Source organism: Solea solea, chromosome 21, assembly GCF_958295425.1.
Source record: "Solea solea chromosome 21, fSolSol10.1, whole genome shotgun sequence".
In the NCBI taxonomy this organism is placed as follows: Eukaryota; Metazoa; Chordata; class Actinopteri; order Pleuronectiformes; family Soleidae; genus Solea; species Solea solea.
The window spans coordinates 8,874,997-8,893,279 of NC_081154.1; the positions used below are offsets into that span (position 1 = coordinate 8,874,997).

At 41.2% G+C, this 18,283-nt stretch overlaps 1 protein-coding gene and 1 long non-coding RNA gene across 4 annotated transcripts in view; both read left to right on the forward strand.

The window, feature by feature from the left end:
- Window positions 1–14,074, forward strand: part of LOC131448971 (uncharacterized) — a 74,686-nt gene extending 60,612 nt beyond the window's left edge. The window contains exon 4 of the long non-coding RNA XR_009234241.1: window positions 13,905–14,074. This is a non-coding gene — a long non-coding RNA (uncharacterized LOC131448971). The remainder of the gene's footprint in view (window positions 1–13,904) is intronic.
- A 4-nt stretch (window positions 14,075–14,078) lies between these two features.
- The window catches only part of thrab (thyroid hormone receptor alpha b), a 30,843-nt gene continuing 26,638 nt past the window's right edge, over window positions 14,079–18,283 (forward strand). For all 3 annotated transcript variants that reach the window (XM_058621810.1, XM_058621808.1, XM_058621809.1), the window contains exon 1: window positions 14,079–14,262. In XM_058621810.1, the coding sequence (XP_058477793.1) occupies window positions 14,207–14,262 (56 nt within the window). In that variant the 5' untranslated portion in view covers window positions 14,079–14,206. The remainder of the gene's footprint in view (window positions 14,263–18,283) is intronic.

The following is an 18,283-nucleotide window of genomic DNA, read 5'->3' on the forward strand; positions in this document are numbered from 1 at the left end:
TTACATCACTGCACCTTTTTCTTTTTGCATTCACTTGCTTTCATGTTTTTGTGTCAGGGAAAATGTGTCACAAGCTGTTGTGAACTGTGTATATAATTGTACAGAGCGTGTTTCATTGTTTGTGAATTTGGCGTTTCATTTATAGGAAGTAGATGTTATCTCTTAACTCAAACGTTACATAATATTTTAACTTCAATAATATAAAGATAGTGATCATCAAAATTCCACATGCTTGTCACGCACAGTCGCATGTAATGTGTATGGTGCAATTGCCTTGAACATGAGTTTGACTGTATGTTTTATGACTTTACTATTTCATAATAATAATGGAAAGGAAAAAAAAGGCCTCGGTGGACCATTGACTGCAGATGTTTTGCGCACAGAGCTGGAATCACACCTGCACACGTGAGTCCACGTGACTGTCTGAGGTGGACTTACAGACTTTCAAGAGACCAGAACAAATATGGACGACTGTCAACGACGCATTACGTTCTTTGTTTCTTCCCTTCGACCTGGATGTTGGTTTACAGCTTTACATGAATAAGCTATCATTACATTCATCTGCATATATAGTGCATTTGTATAATGCAGTGCGGCACCCTTGCTTCTGCGTTGTATGTGCTCAGAGGTGTTTTCTTTTGTTTACTATGCAATTATTTTTTTTCCCTAAGAAAACCGTGGCGGAACATTTTAACATCTTTAAACAAGCCTGCAAGGAAACTTTAATTCACTTTGCAGCCGAGCAAATGCAGCAGCACATGATCTAAATGCACGTGCGTTAACGTTAACGTTCACATAAATTGTGATGTGAACATGGAGTGATCACGCGAACACAAGCGCGCCAGATACCTTGCCATAAACAGTAGCTCCGACACATAGTTTTATGGAGTCTACCCGATCATTACGTAGATTCCAGTCCACCAAAGCAGAAACACAAAGCGGAGGTGATGCTGATGGACTGCTGACAGTCTGCCCGCCCTCTGTGTTTCCTCCTCCCATGTCGGAGGATGGAGTGTGGCTGGATTTCTTCAACTGTTGCCACATGTCGTTTATTTCATTTCATCATTCGAAGCATATGGCTGCACGCTTAATTGGTGGTGTACGAATGAATAGTGTTAAGGTGTTCCTGTAATACTGTAGTTAAACAAGTGAGAGTGAGGCCTGGATTCTGTCCGACACTTTTTAAATCAGTACATAAACCTCAGTGTTTGGTTATACAGTAGAACCAGATGGAATAATATATAAGGGCTGAAATTTTACATGAGGAAGTGGCCTCATATGATGCATGAGAATATGTTTAATTATGTTGTGCTGTTGTGGACAGTTGAATTAGGAGGAGGTTTGGAATTGTATCATAAAAATGGTTGTTTAGGGTGTTTTTTTACTCACTTTTTGTCTATTCCTCTCTCCTACATTGTCAATTACACATACATACACATGGTAATCTAAGCCAATTAGGTGATGACATTATTTAGGGACTTTTAGAACAGCCAATAGCTTGTATCGGTGTATTATAGCCGAGCCCACTTTTCTGGTACCGCTTGGGTTTTCTCTGTGTCTGTTGTCGACAATGTGAAATGAACAGACGAGGGATGCCTCGGTGGCTTCTTCAAATTGAAGGCTTTCAGCCACAGCACACGTCATTGTACGGCATTTACATTCCTGTCTTTTGCTTAACCTTTTGCTTAAACCAACATTTATAGCAACCCCTGGCACGCATGATACCTGTTTTTCTCAAAGCCGTGTTATCTTTCAATGTTGTTTTCCTGCCTGCTGGGTAAAGCTAGCCGACGACTGACCTAAACTGTCAAACAGTCTTGCACAAAATGACTGGAGGACGTCTACTTACTGTGCATGTTTTTGAAAATAAGTCCAATGGTTTAAGGGAAATAAAACCAATATAATGACAGATAGTAAATTGACACTCATACAAAGAATCACACCTAAGCCCTTTCTAGTCCATGCACGACATTCTTGCTCATTTGCATGTTCAGTTGAAGGTTAAAGCTGCAGTGTTGTTCTACTTTAGTTTGGTCTCTGTGAACAGAAATGATGTGACAATATTTGCATGCTGTGTCCCTGATAGAGCAATGTGTGTGTGTGTGTGTATACAGCAGCAGCGCAGGGGGCAGACATGGACAAAACCCAGGTCTTACAGAGTGCTTGGAAACCTTTTGTGGGCATTCTTTGTGTTTTCAGTCGTACTCCCACCTGTTTCCAGCCGTCTCGATTCAGGCTACTAGTGCTATGTTGCTGTTGCCTCTGTCTATCTCGCGTGAAACAAATATCTTGTGTGTGTCCAGTGCAGGAATGTCGCCTGTTGACTAACGGTCTAAACACACCCATACTGACAAATACAGAGAGAATTGTGTGGAGCTTATAGCCTAAATCACTACTGTGTGAACTCAGTTGACAATAGTTTGAATTAAACAGGCATTTGTTTAAAGGTCACGCACTACAGTTGTGACTACATTAAAGGAATACTTTAAATATCTTCATTCTTTTCTTTGTTACGTGCCCACCAGTGACACTTCCTGTTAGCATAACTGTTAGCATAACTGTTAGCAAAGATGGCGGACAGTGTTTACATTCTGGGAATGAGGTCCCGCCCCCCTACGAGTGGGTCTAAAAAGTGCAGAATTAGCGTTGGACCTCGATATAGATAAGATATTTCTCCACTCTCCACAATTTTTCAAAAATACTCCCCTATTCGAGTAATACAAAGCGAAATGCAAATCGATGAGGTATTCCTTGCCACCCCAAACCAAGCAGTGACTGCAATTTTACTAATAACTAAACAAACGACCTAATAGTTGTATTGTATTTGGATTCAAAACCACCCATCTCTGGTCAAGTAAACAAGAGCTGTTGGTAGTATGTAAGCAGGAGCTGTATTTGGGAGTAACCATGGTTACGACAAGTTGGAAAGGTTCCTGTTTCTGCCAGGGGAAGAGGTCTGTGAGTGGGAGAGGGGAATCAGGGTAGAGAACGGCCTGTACACTCTTCCTCTCTTCCTCCACACTGTGATACTGACAGAGACTTGCTCATGGTTGAAAGCTCCTCAGGCAGATACACGCAGGCAAACTCTGGCTGAACTCGCAAGCCTAAAGAAAAACATATTTCAAGTATATACAGTGCTGCGTTTGGCTTAGGACTCAATCCATACATGCTCCATCTGTGTGTGTAACATCCATGAAAAGAAGAGTATGATTGAGTAACTCTTTTATTTTATTTCTCGGGGATGTTTGCAATGAAAACTCGATCTTCTGTTCTCTCTTCCCTCACTGTACCGCTTTGTTCCGGTGCTCATTGCAATCTTGTTGTGTGGATTAAAAAGCTGTAAACTGCCTGATGGATCTAATTTGACAATGAGTTGTCACTGAGCAGTTGGGAGAAGTGAAGCTCAGTACCTAGTGTTTCCACTTTAGAGCCTGATTGGTTGCATTTGCGCGTATGCGAAAACGCACTGCCGTGCACATGTGAGCATCTGTGCCATGTGTGTGTGTGTCCCAGATCAGACCAGATCTGGGACCACACAAGTTCTTGAGAGGGGGCCGATGGGAATCAGGGGCCCCGACTGCCCAAAGCAGAGTCTCTGCCAAGAAAATCACCTTCCAGGCTGTTAGCCCCACCTTTTGGCCCCTGCCACATTCTCCTCCTCCTCCTCCACCACCTTCTCCTCTTTCACATATTCCGCTGTATTCCATTCAGCGAACGATGGATATTATAGTGTGAGGGACATGTCGTTATGGCTCCGGGGCCAGGGGGGCCCCTCACCGTACCTTATAGGCTTCATTTCACTCTTTGTGACTGTTTAGCTTTGGTTTCTGTACAGTGTGTATTTTATTGCTCATTACAGAGGTGTGACATGAATGGAAAAACCCAGGGTGGAAAGAGGTGACCCAGGGTGTGATTATGATGGTTTGTGTACACCTGTGCCTTAAAAAACACATGTATTATACATTCCTTACTGTAAATACTGTATGGTGCAGGCACGTTTAAAGGAACACTTTGTGCCAGTTCTTGCGACTCACATTTTAAAAATTTTCTAATTATGAATTGATTGATTGTTTGTTTGAAATTGTAGTTCAGAATTTGTTGGAGAAGAAGCTGGCAGATGTCCTGTATTACTCACATTATATTTGCTTGGCCCAAAATCTGAAATATGATAAGGATGGACTCAGTGGTGTCACTGGGTGTCATCTTATACCAGGCGCTATAGGGGGAGGCCAGTCAACGCCATGCATGTTACATGCTCATGTTCTTTGGATGCACATATCGCTTAGCAGCGCCCGGACCTGAAAGTAGGCCAGACAGCTGATGATGTTGCCCCATACTGAGTGCAAAATAAACAGCGTGAAATGTAAAGGTCAGCATAAAGTTGAAGGAGCCAGTCGCTGGTTCTCCCTTTTGCCCTTGGTTATAGTTGGGCCCCTACCAAGAATCATCACTGGTCTATTAATCAGATGGCTTAACTTTATGAGACCCACTTGTGTGCTGTATGTCACACACCGTGTCCACAGTTTCTCTTGGCTTAATTCTGCAGTTAACATCTAATGCAGATGCAGAAACAGACCCGTTTTCAGTGAAGAAAGAGCAGCATCTTCATGATTCTGTCCTCATCAAGCTCCCTCTGGCTCCCTCTCAAACATAAGCCCATCCCTGTGTTGCGTGATATTGATATCATTTTATTAGTGCCCTTGTTTATATGCCTGACACGAGTCTGCTTTGTTTTATTTGAATCGCAACTGATGCGCAGAGTGTGTGTGTGTGAACTCCAAGAAGAATATGTATAATTATTCTGTTTTATTGCTGAACTTGTTTTCACCCCTGGCCTTTTGGGAATTTTCCAGCACAGGAGCGCTCTCCTGGGCTGTTGGCATGGCAACAACACCTGTACAGGTGCATCTAAGAGATGAAGCAGGAGTGTTTCCCAGATTGTTGGAATAGTGGAATACATTATATGTGGTTAGTGTGTGCTTCTGCATGCTTGGCACATCATCAATGGCTGTCAAATCTGTCAAATCATTGGCTAAAATTGGCAGTGAATGCAGGAATACTCTCTTTGTTTGCTCTTCAAACTGAAAACTGTATTGGGAAAATACATAATAAACAATGTCCTTTCTGTTAGGTGTGAGATAATGCAAAGGTGGACACCTCCAGAAAAATAATCATGCAACGAGCACAACGTTCATAGACTTCGCAGTTCAGTTTTTCTTCCTTTTTTTTCTTTTTTAAGGTGGTCAGACGTAGGGAAAAGCAACGCAAGGGGAAACTGCTAAATTGGTCGAAAGGTTTTGGTCCAAGCGAGACAGGAAATTACACAATTAGCTGAACAAATTCTGCAAATAGTTAGGAACACCACCACCACCACCACCCCCACCCCAAAAAAAATAGAAAACAAAGTGGAACGCAGCCTTAGGAAGTGCCATGGGCTCTGCATCACTCATGGGCCCACCTTCAGAAAAAAGAGGGAAAAAAAGAGAAGTGCGCTGGATTTGTTTTCCACATGCAGTCACATTCTTGGCAGCACCTTAGCATGTCCTGGCCAAAAGAGGGTGGGAAGAGGAGGGATGAGAGAGAGAGAGAGAGTGTTTTCTCTTTGCTTTCTTTTGGCTCATTGCCCAGTTCATTAAAAGTTAATATGTAAAATGTATCTATGGATGTACTTTAATCTTTGGCTTACATCACCCCTAAGCAGACATGTTTTTGTTGTTTTTTCTCTTTTTCCACACACACACAGGTCTTGTGAAAGTATGCATGGCTCGGCTTAGCTTCTACTCACAAAATGTACAATTGAATGTGTATTTTTAAATAGTTGTAAAAACCAACAATAGAGTGTCCATGGGTATTCCCACTGTACTTAGCCTAGTGGGTCTGTCTGGACAAAAATTAAATCAGCATTATTTTATTTTTTACTTTTACTGTCGCATGCACACTATTGAACCCAAACAAGTATTGTCCATTACCACAAGACGCACTTGTGAAGCTGATGTGACAAAAACAAGCGAGATCACACATGCACCCGTACACGCATCAGCCTTGTTGCGATGCATTTGCATGTTGTTTGCTGCAGTGGGAACGCTGGAGCGACAAGAATGAGTGACATTGTGATGCTGACAGGGGAAGAAGAAGAAGAAGGAGGAGGCTGACGGATGAGTTGTCAGTGAGCAGTGGCCTGCAAGTGCGCAGATGTCTTGTCTAAATTTATGTCTTTGATTGCTCGTCAGTCCAAGTGCCAGGCACCAGCCAGCTCTGCCTTGCTGTGCCACTGGCCTTCCCTTCATACAGCCACTGACAGCTGCTGGTGACGACTGCAGAGGTGCTGCTGCTGCTGCTGCTGCTGCTGCTGCTGCTGCTGCTGCTGCTGCTGCTGCTGCTGCTTGTGTGTAAACAAATTTATTAAGTGAGCTCCCATCTGCCTGTTTGCATGAACAAACATGTTTACATAGGCCAACTGGCTGAGACGGTGGACACTGACATGTGAAATGTCCCTATGACAACGACTGAAAGACTGAAAGAGAATTGAAATGCAGGTGTTGTGTGTTTTCAAGACTTGAAAAGTGTTTGAATTTGTGCTTGAAAACACAAACTTTTACGAGTTTACAATTGTGTAACACCTTCTTTCACCATCTGACTGAGCTTATTAGATACATTAAGTTGTAAAATGTGCTATGTAAATCTACTTCAAGACAGGTGACACAATAATGTGTGTGATTTCTTTTCAATTTTTTTACCCTTCTGCTATTATAAATCACACGTTTGGTCGCTTCTAGCACTTTTGAACACTTCTTCTAGTGTGATTTGAAAAAGTGAGATAATCAGTGTTAGTATGTACACCATGTATTTGTTTGTATATGTAATTTATCACAGCTGTAAAACTGTCAAAAATGGTTGAAAATTGCTTGAATTTGACCTTAGAAAAGGTATAAGAAATGAGTGTGGCCACGTTTGTGTCCGTAACTGTTAATGTAATTGTAGTGCGTAGTATCAAGCGTAACTGCCACGATCCCCAGGGGATCAGCTATCCCAAGGAATTCTGTTTTAGTAGCCTTATCCTAGTTTTTGTTATTATTAGTTGTCAAAGCGACGTGCAGACAACCAGAGAGCGAGGTGAAGACAGATGGAGATCTGGTGAAAAGTCTGAAGAAAGAGAGAGAGAGGGAGAGAGAGCAAAAATAGGTCTGAAAGATAAACGAGACAAGGACAGACATTTGATGAAAGGGCGAGATAAGGCCCAGTAATTGAAAAAGATGATAAGAGAAAAGGCAACAGCTCCAAAAATATACAGCAGGGCCCAAAAGTCTGAGACCATTTTCCCATGAGAAAAAAATAAAATATATATATATATATATACACTATGCACACTGTGCCAAAGTGTTGTCAGACTTTTAAAAAGCACTGTACATACATTGCAATGTTGTGTCATGTGGCCCCGTGCCCAGGGTGTCATGTATGTGTGTCCTTGGTGAGTGCAGACATATCTATATGTGCGCCCCAGTGGGCATACAGCACATGCAAACAGAATAAGAAACATATTGTTACCAGCAGAGTCAGGGTAGGACACAGTGTTCCTGTTTTCAGCAAGTCAGCACAGGGATTTACAGTGTGTACTATAGGAAAGGCTTGCTGGTGTACACACTGCGATGGGGCCCTCCTGAGGAAACGGGCTAAAAAAAACACACTGAACTTAATATTGTAATCAAAAGAAACCTGTAACAATCCGAGGCAAGCGTTGTTTGTTGAAACGTCGTGGTATATACGCTCAACAAGGAGTGCGTTCTGATGATTATGGCCTCAAACGCTCTGGGTCTAAGTAGGTCAAAGTTCACCGAGTTTGTAACCAGACACTCGTGCGTTGACGTTTCCCTCGATCGGCCTCCTGCGTCAAGCATGACATGCATAAGTAGTCAGGTGTCATTGGTACCACCAGGAACAATGACATATGTATGTATGTATATATATATATATATATATATATATATATATATATATATATATATATATATGCACTGCTCTTATTACTGCTCTGTGTTTACATATTTAGGTTGAAATCCATTTTTATTACCTTCACCTGAGGTTATTTGCCACAGTCAAGGTCAAAACACAAAAGAACAGTGGCAAAAAAACATTATTCAGTGTATTATTTAGTCGTCAGATTCATTTATGCGCCTGGTTTTGCAATGAAGCTTTCAAAAGTTCTGACTTCTTTACATAAAAGAGTCACTTGCACTGTTGCACATAGGTTCCTGAGTGTGAATATCTGTGTGTGTGCCAACGTTAGGCCCTGAGGTGACATTAAGGAAGATGGCATTTAGTCACTTTGCTGTGATCCATTAATAATCCCTTGACAGTAATGAGCCTGGCGAGAAAGCAAACAGAGATGTCGCATGAAACATGATCATTTTGTCTTTCACAGCTTGCGAGTCTGTGTGTGTGTGTGTGGGGGGGGGGTCGGGTACTTACACCTACCTCCTCACTTTCCACCTTCATTTCCTCCTTGACCAGTGTGCACATGGACACATCAACAACTTGGCCCTATCCCACTCCATTACTTAACCACTAATTGCACACGCCACCTTTGGGAAACAGGATCAGTGACCCTAACCTTTTTTTCTGCCGTACTGTTCATGGTGTGAATGTTAACAAGGTTTTTCCTTAACGGTGTGATGGCAGAGATCTGCTTGCGGCAGTTGAGCAACACCGAGGTTTATACTCTGCAGTGTGGAGGGGAAGAAGAAACGTATGTGGCTAGTTTAGTTCTAAATGTTTTATTTCTAAATCTCAATTTACAAAAGTCAATATTTTGAGTAAAGCCTCGTCAGAAATCCTGTATCTTGCAGACTTTACTGTAAAGTCAAATAATTGACTATAAAGCTGATGACTTTGTCTAAAAGTTCTGAGAAACTTCTTTTTCAGGCACTTTCACTTTTGATAATCTGGATTAAAATTTGTCTCAAACACTTTGAACTCGATGAACTGCTTTGATAAACTGAGAAACATGCAGATAATCTACAGTGTTACTGTGGGTGGACTGTCTTTATCAGTTTTTATTAGGAGCAAATGTCTTTGTCGGGAACACGCCGCCCAGCTCTCTATCTCAACACGCATGCATTACTATCATACAGAGCAGAGGGTCACATGCTCCCAAACATGGGGATGTTTGTTTGATGTCATTGATTCGTATCTCGGCAACTCGCGCTGGTCATGTGGAGGGTTAAAAATACTCAGCGCTGACAATGGAACTCTGTTCATCGAAGACAAATTTGAATGATGACAACACACGTGTAGTTGTGAGACGGTAAAAATCCTAGTACCTAGTTTTGGCCTAATTTAATTTAATTTTATTTTATTAAATTTAATATAATAATGATTTAAATGTCGGTTTGTACTGACAGAGCAGGTTGGTGCACTATATGGCTCTGTCGTCCAGTGTCACAACAAAAGATCAAGAATGTTTGTGTCACGGTTTCATGTCCCGTCGAGAATACTTGTCATTCAAAGTCTAATATGACTTGAAAGTAGCAATGAGGTAACGCAGCTTTGAGCCGTTCCACTTGAGCAGTCATAAGTAACTTAAATCTGGCCTTTATCAGTGTTCTTTATCCTCTGTACTCGCCAGCGTTTCAGTTCACTTTATTTTCCCTGAGAAACAAACTCAACTAAATATAGTTTCAGCCCACTCTTGCTTTAATAACAAATCCAATTAAATTCTCGATCAAACCTCAACCCTAAACATCCTCGAACTTAATGATTTCTCTCCAAGTTAGAACAACATTTCACACCGCCCTGCTTATTGCTGGAGGAATTCATCCGCCCCTTCTCTTTCTGCTCTCTTTCTCGTGAACAGAGGGACATCGATCTCTCTGGACTGGAACAGAGGAGAAAGAGACTAGGTCATGTTTAATTAATACGGAGCTTCTCCAGGCGTCAACACGCACTCACTAGTTATTCTTTTGATGTATTTTAAAGTCTGTATTTCAGAGCGTGCAATTAAAGGTGAACCCCGCTTGAGGGAGAATGCCAGTTTTTTTTTTTTTGCAGGGCCCAATTAAAATTTTGCAGGCTGTAGTGGGAGAGAAGTGAATCAAGGTGCGTGCGACTGGGTGTGTGGGTGTGCGCACACTCTATAAAAGCAAAAAAAACAAACATCTGAGAACGTTCATATTTATTTTCACGGGAAGTGTCACACTTTGTTTGCAAACACCAATCTGGTTTATGCTCACAGGTTACAGCCTCTTGAGTGATGGTTATACAAGTGTTAATAGAGATGTTGTTTGGCCCTACCATCCTGGAGTGGTAGCGATCGACGTACAGCTGACATACCTTACGTTATAGACATACGTGGTTGTATAATGGTAGCAGAAGTGTATCAATATTCCTATATTAACTCCCTGAAACATGAGTTTTAACACTTTGTCTTCCAGTTCTAGATTTGTGGGTTTCTTCTGTTATCATTCAACGCTGGTTTTATTCCAAGTCACTTCTTCAACCTCAACCTGAGAACATATCCCACATTCTTTCTTTCACTCTTTGTTTTTTTATCTCCTGTTTGTCTTTCACTCTTTTACTCTTTCTTCAAACATGCTCCAGTATGTAATATTTCCTGGCTTCACACCGCTTGATAAACTGACCCTGGATGTAGGGGATATTGATATAAGCAAATATTTTCCCGGTGCGTGCATGGGTAGAAGAATACATCCCATGCACATTCAGGTTTATTCAGTTTCATTTGACAATGTTTTTGAGGGCTTTGTGCCTGTTGCATTCACCCTGACTGTAAACCTGACAGGCTGGATCAGTCTGGTGGCTCAATGCAGCCTGGACGTCCCGGCCGTCCCCAACGCCCATTATACAGGGATGTCTAAAATTACTTGGGATGGGCATTTCAAGCAAAGATGCTATTCAACAGTCACACACAAACACACACCTTACCCTACAGCAGCTTCACTTTACTGTGGTCTTTAAGAGGGAGGGAAAAAAAAACATCAGTGCTCCAGCCAAACGTACAATATAGACTTTAAATTCAATTTCTACTCCAGACAATATTTCGTCACAGGGCATGTATTTATTCCAAGATATCAAGCAACAGCACACTCCAGTGAACTGCGGAGTTCGCTAGAGAGAGTAATGTGGAGTTTACAGCGTGATGATTTGTGAGCTGTGAAGAGAAACGGCTCACAAGATGCATTCAATGAACTGGGTAAATGTCATGACTTATGCGGGGTCCACGGCATGTTGAGGTGAGGGGAACGACTTCAAGATGCATTCAAGAAACCGTGTAAATTGCATCCGTTCTGCAAACACACATGCAGTCCAGAAACCAAATACCTGCTGCTGCTGCTGCCACCTTGTGGTAATGAGGTCATTAGAGAAGTTCAGTTTTGTATCTTTTTTTTTTTTTTTAACATAGTCATGAATACACTTGTCCATCTTCCTTGTTTTCTTTTCAAATATGGCATATTTGCTCATTTATTTGCTGGTACTATAATGGCTGGTATTAGCTAATCACACAGCTGGCCCCGTTTCTATGTTGTCCTGTGTTCTCACAGTGGAATAAGCAGCTAATTGTTTATGCTGCAAACACAAATAACAACAGTGAGACGAGTGCCACTTCAGCAGTCAAAGTAACAGAAGCCCCGGGGGCTGACAGTGAGTCCGGTTCACCATGTCGATCCTGTTGTGCTGCACGTCTGACCTCACAGTGGTTCACAGGCAGCAGATTGTTTTTGTGTGTGTGTGTGTCATATGTGTGACTGTGCTGGAGGCCAGTAGTGTTTTACGCATTGTCTTCATAAGATTCTTTTCATTAAGTTTGAGCTGTCTCTTTATGTGACTGGTGATAATTAACTATTGAAGTAGTGTAAAAGGTGTAAGAACTACTGTAAAAAAAATATGTTTTTCTGCAGTTTTACTGCACTGACAGTAGAAAAGAGGGTTTATTACCAGCTATTTCTACCATGTTTACAATGTTAACTCATGAATCCAGGGGACTACTCTGGAAAAAAAAAGCCTTTTTTAATTATCTCTCTCTTTTGTAATTAGTTGTTCTGTAAAATGTCAGAAATAACAACAAATATATAAACTATGATTTAAATCTTAACGCCCAATTAAACAACATGATTTTAAGTGGTACCCAAAAAGCTTATATAATCTCTTTTTAATACAATGTATAATTGGTTTGAAGTAGAAATATGCAGCAGAGAAAACACAATATTCCTTTGACTGCAGAGAAAGGCTGTTTTGAATATCACTTATAATCTCTCTATTAGGAGCAAAAGCAATGATAATATCAGTCTCGCATAGGGCTATTGTCATTCTCTGTATCCCACTGTTCCGGATTATGGAGTCATTGAACCGCGGATTAGTAGGGGGAAAAGAATAAAGCCCTTCTTGGACAACGGAGGAGGGAGGCAGGGGCTAATGGATCAGGACCTCCTGAGCTCTTACACATGCACACACACACACAAACACACATGCTCTTTCACACAGTTTCAGCTGCTCATCCCAAAGCTACTTAACCCTGGTCACGAGGTGACACTCAGTAAGCAGGTTTTCCAGGTACTTTCCAGATGTCACAGCAACAGTTAGAGGTCTTGTGGTGGTGTGTGTGTGTGACTTGGAGGAGTCCCCGGGTCCCCCGTCCCATGCCAGCAGCATTAGGAAAAGCCTCTGTTTCACATGACAAAGGGTCATGTAATGATGGATAGAATTTTTTTAGACTCACTCACATGGGAGAGTTAGTGGAGTTGACAGCGTTGAGCATTTAGGGAAGTTTTCATTAAGTTCCTCACATGGCAGGAGCATTTGGTGGAAGTGCATTGCAGATATAGCGATCTCTGTGACTTGGCAGTTGCATGACATTTTGTTGATGAGAATTTAGGGTTAGCTACATCGCTATGGAAATGTCTCTTTACTTTGCCAATCATCCGCATCTACGATTGGCATGTTTTGTGAGAAGGTAATGTCTTCTCGGAAGAATGAAAGAGATCCAGTATGCCCGACAGTGTGCTTTGCATTGGCTTTGTAAACTAATTGGCAACAAAGACTGAATGTAAAGAAACAATCTGTGTCTCAAATTCAGAGTCACCAGGCAGATTCAGGGGCTGGTGAGGTAATATAAATGGCAAGAAGTACAGGGAGAGAAAGCCTTTGCAGAGCTTTTGATCTCAGTGATTCATGGCTTGGCAATTCAAAGACCCTTTTGAGAGAAACCATCAAAGCTGAATGTGAAATCTGTCAAAATCCAAAAATCATGTTAAAGTTTGAACATATTGCAGTGCCAAAGCAGGAGTATCTGACTTTAATTGAGGATTTTCTTCTCTTTTTTTTCACTCAAGAAAGAGTCAGATATTTGTCCTAAGCACCTTGCAAAGTCTTGGATGAAAGAGTTGCATGTTAAAAAAAAACACAAGTTTTGTGTAAATAAAGGTGTTTGTTGTTATTTTTTAACGTTTCGGTGAGTTTCAAAGACCGTCTATAGATTACAATTTGCTTTTATATTGAATCATTAAAGCAGATTTGTTGACAAAGAAGGAGCTGAAGTCATAAAAAATGACCAATAATGTCATCAGACATTAAGGAAACGTGTTAAACTGAAATGTACTTTTCAGCTGTTTATGTTTACGTTATGGAAAAGGAGTTCAAGTGCACAGTAGCTCCTCGATCCGACTGTTCCCTCAAATGACCTGGAAACTTTGAGTCTAGTGGAATCAGAGGGAGGGAGACAACATGCATATAGCCCCTTGAGCATCAACATACCTTTTTTTTGTAAGGTGTGCAACTAATGATTCTGTTAATGATTCATTTGTAAAATGTAATTCCTGCCTGACAGATTAGTTTGTTATTTCAGGGCTGTAAACTCTGTAATCTGACTGTGGTCTTTGTTGTTTGTTCTCCTCCAGACTGGTTGTCACTCCACCCTCCATATTCCTGAGATCAACATCCACCTCGCGAGCCCCCTCCGGCCTGCCCATTTTACCCCAGACATACCTCCAACGTCTCACATACTTTGCAGCTTCACACCGAGCTACAAAACACCAGCCTCGAAGGGGGTCCACTCCTTTTTGGAGCCCCTCTTTCTAGGGACGGGACCCTGTCATGTTTCACTGATCGACCCCTCCCGACCAGCGAATGACAAGTGTGCATTCGAGGGTGGGGCTTGCCTCAGTCTCTCATAATTGGCTGCTGGATGGAATTAAGGTGAATGGAACACATGCCCAAGGAGCAGGACTCTAACCCATCAGAGGGAGAGGAGAAAGGGTGAGTTGAGAATTCATCTTCAGATTTTTTTCTAGCATTCTAAACGTTTCAAAGCAAATTCCCGATGCTTATTCTTTAAAATAACCAAACCACACAGACTTTACATTGTCTTACCTGATGTGTTATGTATTAAGGTTTTCTGAGGACACCCATAGGGGTAAATGTATTTTTCAGTCTCCCCTTTATTATCTACATCTTTCTCATGGTGCTCGCTGTTTTTACAACTCTAGACCAGATAAGTTAAACAACACTACATTCATTTTTTCCTTCCTCTTGTCAAAATTGTTTTCATACACCAGCCTTGATAGGGCTCCTCCCCTTACGCCCTTAATTTCATCAAAAGTTGAGGCAGTCGTGCCGGCCGTAATGCAAACAAACACAGCACGCCTTAAGCCCCTTCTCATTAATGAAAACATAATATTAGTGAAATGGGGCCTCACGTGGTGCCGCTGCTAGAGGAAGGGGCCTCTTTTGTGGAAGAGGCCTCTGGAGTACGAGTTATCAGTCGGTATCAGTCTGCACTGGCTTTGAGAACAAACTGCAGTTCATCTACAAAATGTCGTGATCATTAAGGGGACATTAGCTCCTTTAAATTAAAAATAAATATGTGTGCGAGTGCCGCAGATGACTCTAAATGACTTTGAAAGTATAAATATCTAGTATGTTATAATCACCCCTTTTAGCACATAACGGCAGCACGAGACATTGCACGTCTCAGCGTTGAATATTTTCTTATTACTATTATTAGCATTATTATTATTACTATTACTATTATTATTATTATTATTATTATTATTATTATTATTATTATTATTAATAATAATAAACCTACATTTTAATCATTATGTTCATAGTATTGTTTTATTATTCTGGCTGCCCCCCCCCCCTCCACTGTGTCTCCATGTGAATTACAAGCTTGTGTAAAGGAAGTCCATCCGGAGCCTTGATAGATTCCTCAGCTAACATGGACACCTGTCAGTGAGATTAACAGCTCTGTTGCTACGGGACTGGGACAGTTGGTTCAGTCATGGATGTAGGATTGAATGCACTGGCCTTTCTCTTTCCTGACATATTCGGGTTTAAGTATCCTGTGTATCTCTGTTCTGCACCTCAGGGATAATTTAAGGCACAGCACATGGACGATTTTCGGGCTTCACACTGGGGGCAGTGTGTGGATATAAGTGGTGTGTTTGGCATGGCATTGGATTTTCTTACATCTGCATGTTGACAACCTGTTGTTTTGAACGGTTGGACTCTTTGAAGTATTGCTTGTGTTACCAGTATGCAGATAGAATACAGGACATTCTGTTTTTGAATACATGTCTGCACACACACACACACAGAACGTCAAAGGTTCTGTGTACTATAAACTTCACCATGATTTTAATCATGGGCATTTCTGTATTTTGGTTTTACTGCAGGGAGAGACAGGGTGCACCCTGGGCAGGTCAGCAGTCTATTTCAGGGTCAACATGCAGAGACAAAGAACCATTCACACCTAGAACAATTTCCATTCTCTCATCTGCATGTCCTTGTTTGTGGGTGAAAAGCTCGGAGAACATACAAAACTCCTCCAAGATCGTTTTAGTCAAATTTAGACTTGGGCAGTCAACTCCAAACTTTCCACCAACATAAAAAAAAATACCACATAGTGGTCTGGTTACTAAATTACAGTATCACTCAATACTGGACACCTGCACACTAAATAATCTCACGAGAACACAATGATCTGACGCTGTTTGGCCGATGACAGAGTCTTTGACATTGCTGTTTTCGCAGTTTGTTTTCACATTAAACAAACATTTAACTATCAACTGCTCCGAATCACAATGTTGTGGTTCCAGATGATAGCAACAAATCACCTGATTTTTAGGTTTTTGTGTGAGTTTTAAGTTTGCTGCTACTTAATACCACTTTTCTTCATAGAACCGGTCATATTTTGGCTTGATGGCTCACTGGAGGCATTCAGTGCTGTGCAGTTAATGCTGTGCTCGATTTAGTTCAAATGTAGGCATGTAGTTGCTGCTTCGGCTGCATGCACATGCATCGCTACTGCTTGTCACCACAAGCATGAAGCAAGGCTGCCTGCAATGAGTTGCATTAACAGTGAGAGCCTCCAGTCAAACGTGTGAGAGCAGACCGCTGTGATCAGTTAATATGTCCGTGTTTCTCAGGCAGCAGTCCTCTTGGTGCTATAAAGTTTATAAAGACATTTGCATATAGATGATATCTTATTTTTAATTACCCTTTTAATTGCTAAAGGCAATGCTCAACTGAGCAACTGATATTTAGCACATGTATGAGCTGTTCTGTTCTGCAGGAAACGGCCGGAGATGGACGATAATAACACTGCAGTGTTTATGTCGGGGACAGCATTAACATGTATCTGCATCCAGAGGAGGGAAGAGCAGTCTGCCCAAGAGACAGTCACACATGTAGAGAAAAAAAGCCTGTTTAATATAAACATGAAACATTTGCATTATTGATCACTTCCACAGCTAAGTACTATATACAATATGTGACCTTCATCATCATTTTGTTTCCTTAACGTCTTTTGACGTAAAGGTCGGGTTCCATGTGGTGTCTTTCACACCACAGTCCCTGCTGCTGCGCGTTGCTGCTGTCATGTCCAGGATAAAGGCATTGTTATTTTATCTTTTGGTTTTTATGACGTGGCACTTGCTTATCCGGTGATTAGGGCTACAACTAAAGACTATTTTGGTACATCTATTGTTGAAACAATTGGATAATTACGACTCTGTCTATACATATCTATAGCCTGTGGGGTTATACATTTTTTTTTATCTTAAAGTTTGGATAGCTGTTTGAAAATGGAACCCCCTTCCCAAACACATCTTTGAACTGCTTTTAACACATTCATTAAAACACATTTTAGTTGTATTTAAATGTATAGTCTATATCTCTGTATAGATCAGTACTTTCTGCTGGTTTTATTTTGTTGAAGTGCCTTGGAGCATCTGTTAAAACTCCTATATGCATAACATGTGTCACAATAAAAATAATAAGTATTATTATAATTATTAAACAGTTTGAATTAATTACCAAGTTGTCCAGCAGAGGGCGCTGTGAGCACAGCTCGGCCCCGCATTTATGCTCACCAAAAGAAGACAACAATGACGTTACGTTTTCTGCAAACACAAAACTAAAGCATATAAAAAGCAGGGTGTTGAAGTGTTTGTGATGGTAAAGGTTATAGTAAGGGGCTTGGAAATGGGGATGTCCTCACTAAGACATAAAAACAAGTTAGGATTAGGGTTAAAAAAATGACTCCCCTTTTACAGAATAATAGTCTAGAGAAGATTAAAATAAATGTAAACTGTAAAGCAGCTGGTGGTGGGCCCGGTGAAGGTTCGGCTTCAAACAAGGAGAAGAACGAAACCATGAGTGTGCGTGCATGCTCGTGTTTGTAAGTCAGTCAGTAAGGATTGCGGTCAGTTGCCCTCAGTTAATTATTCTTTCTGCATTTGTACAAGAGCCCTCTCCCTGCAGTCATCTCATTAGCACTTTTAACAGCTGTGACATTTTGGAGCCAAAGTTTCAGAAAAATGTTGGTTTCGGGGGTTAAAAAAAAGCATTTATGGATTTCACATGTGAATTACATGCAGCTAAATGCAGAGAAAATATGACCCTTTGGCCTTTTGTACAGAAAGTATCGAGCTGTACATATTTGAGGATTTAGCTCTGTGTTTAATATTGGTTATATTTGGTTTACAGCGTGCTTGTGTATTTGGACAGTGGGAGTTGTCTAGCTTTCACATGGAGACATGCTATAGCCTCATCTAACTCTGTGTGTAATTTACACTGTGGCCAAACATATGGGTAAACAAAGTGTCTATCAGTGAATGTACAGTGTGAGACAGACGTATATACTGAGCTCAATTCTCTTTTGACACTCTAAGCATAGGGCCTCATTCAGACACTGTCATAGATGTAATTGTTCTGAGTGTATTTTTTTTTTATTATTGTGTCCGTGTCAGCTTCAAAGCAGGTACTTCTCAGC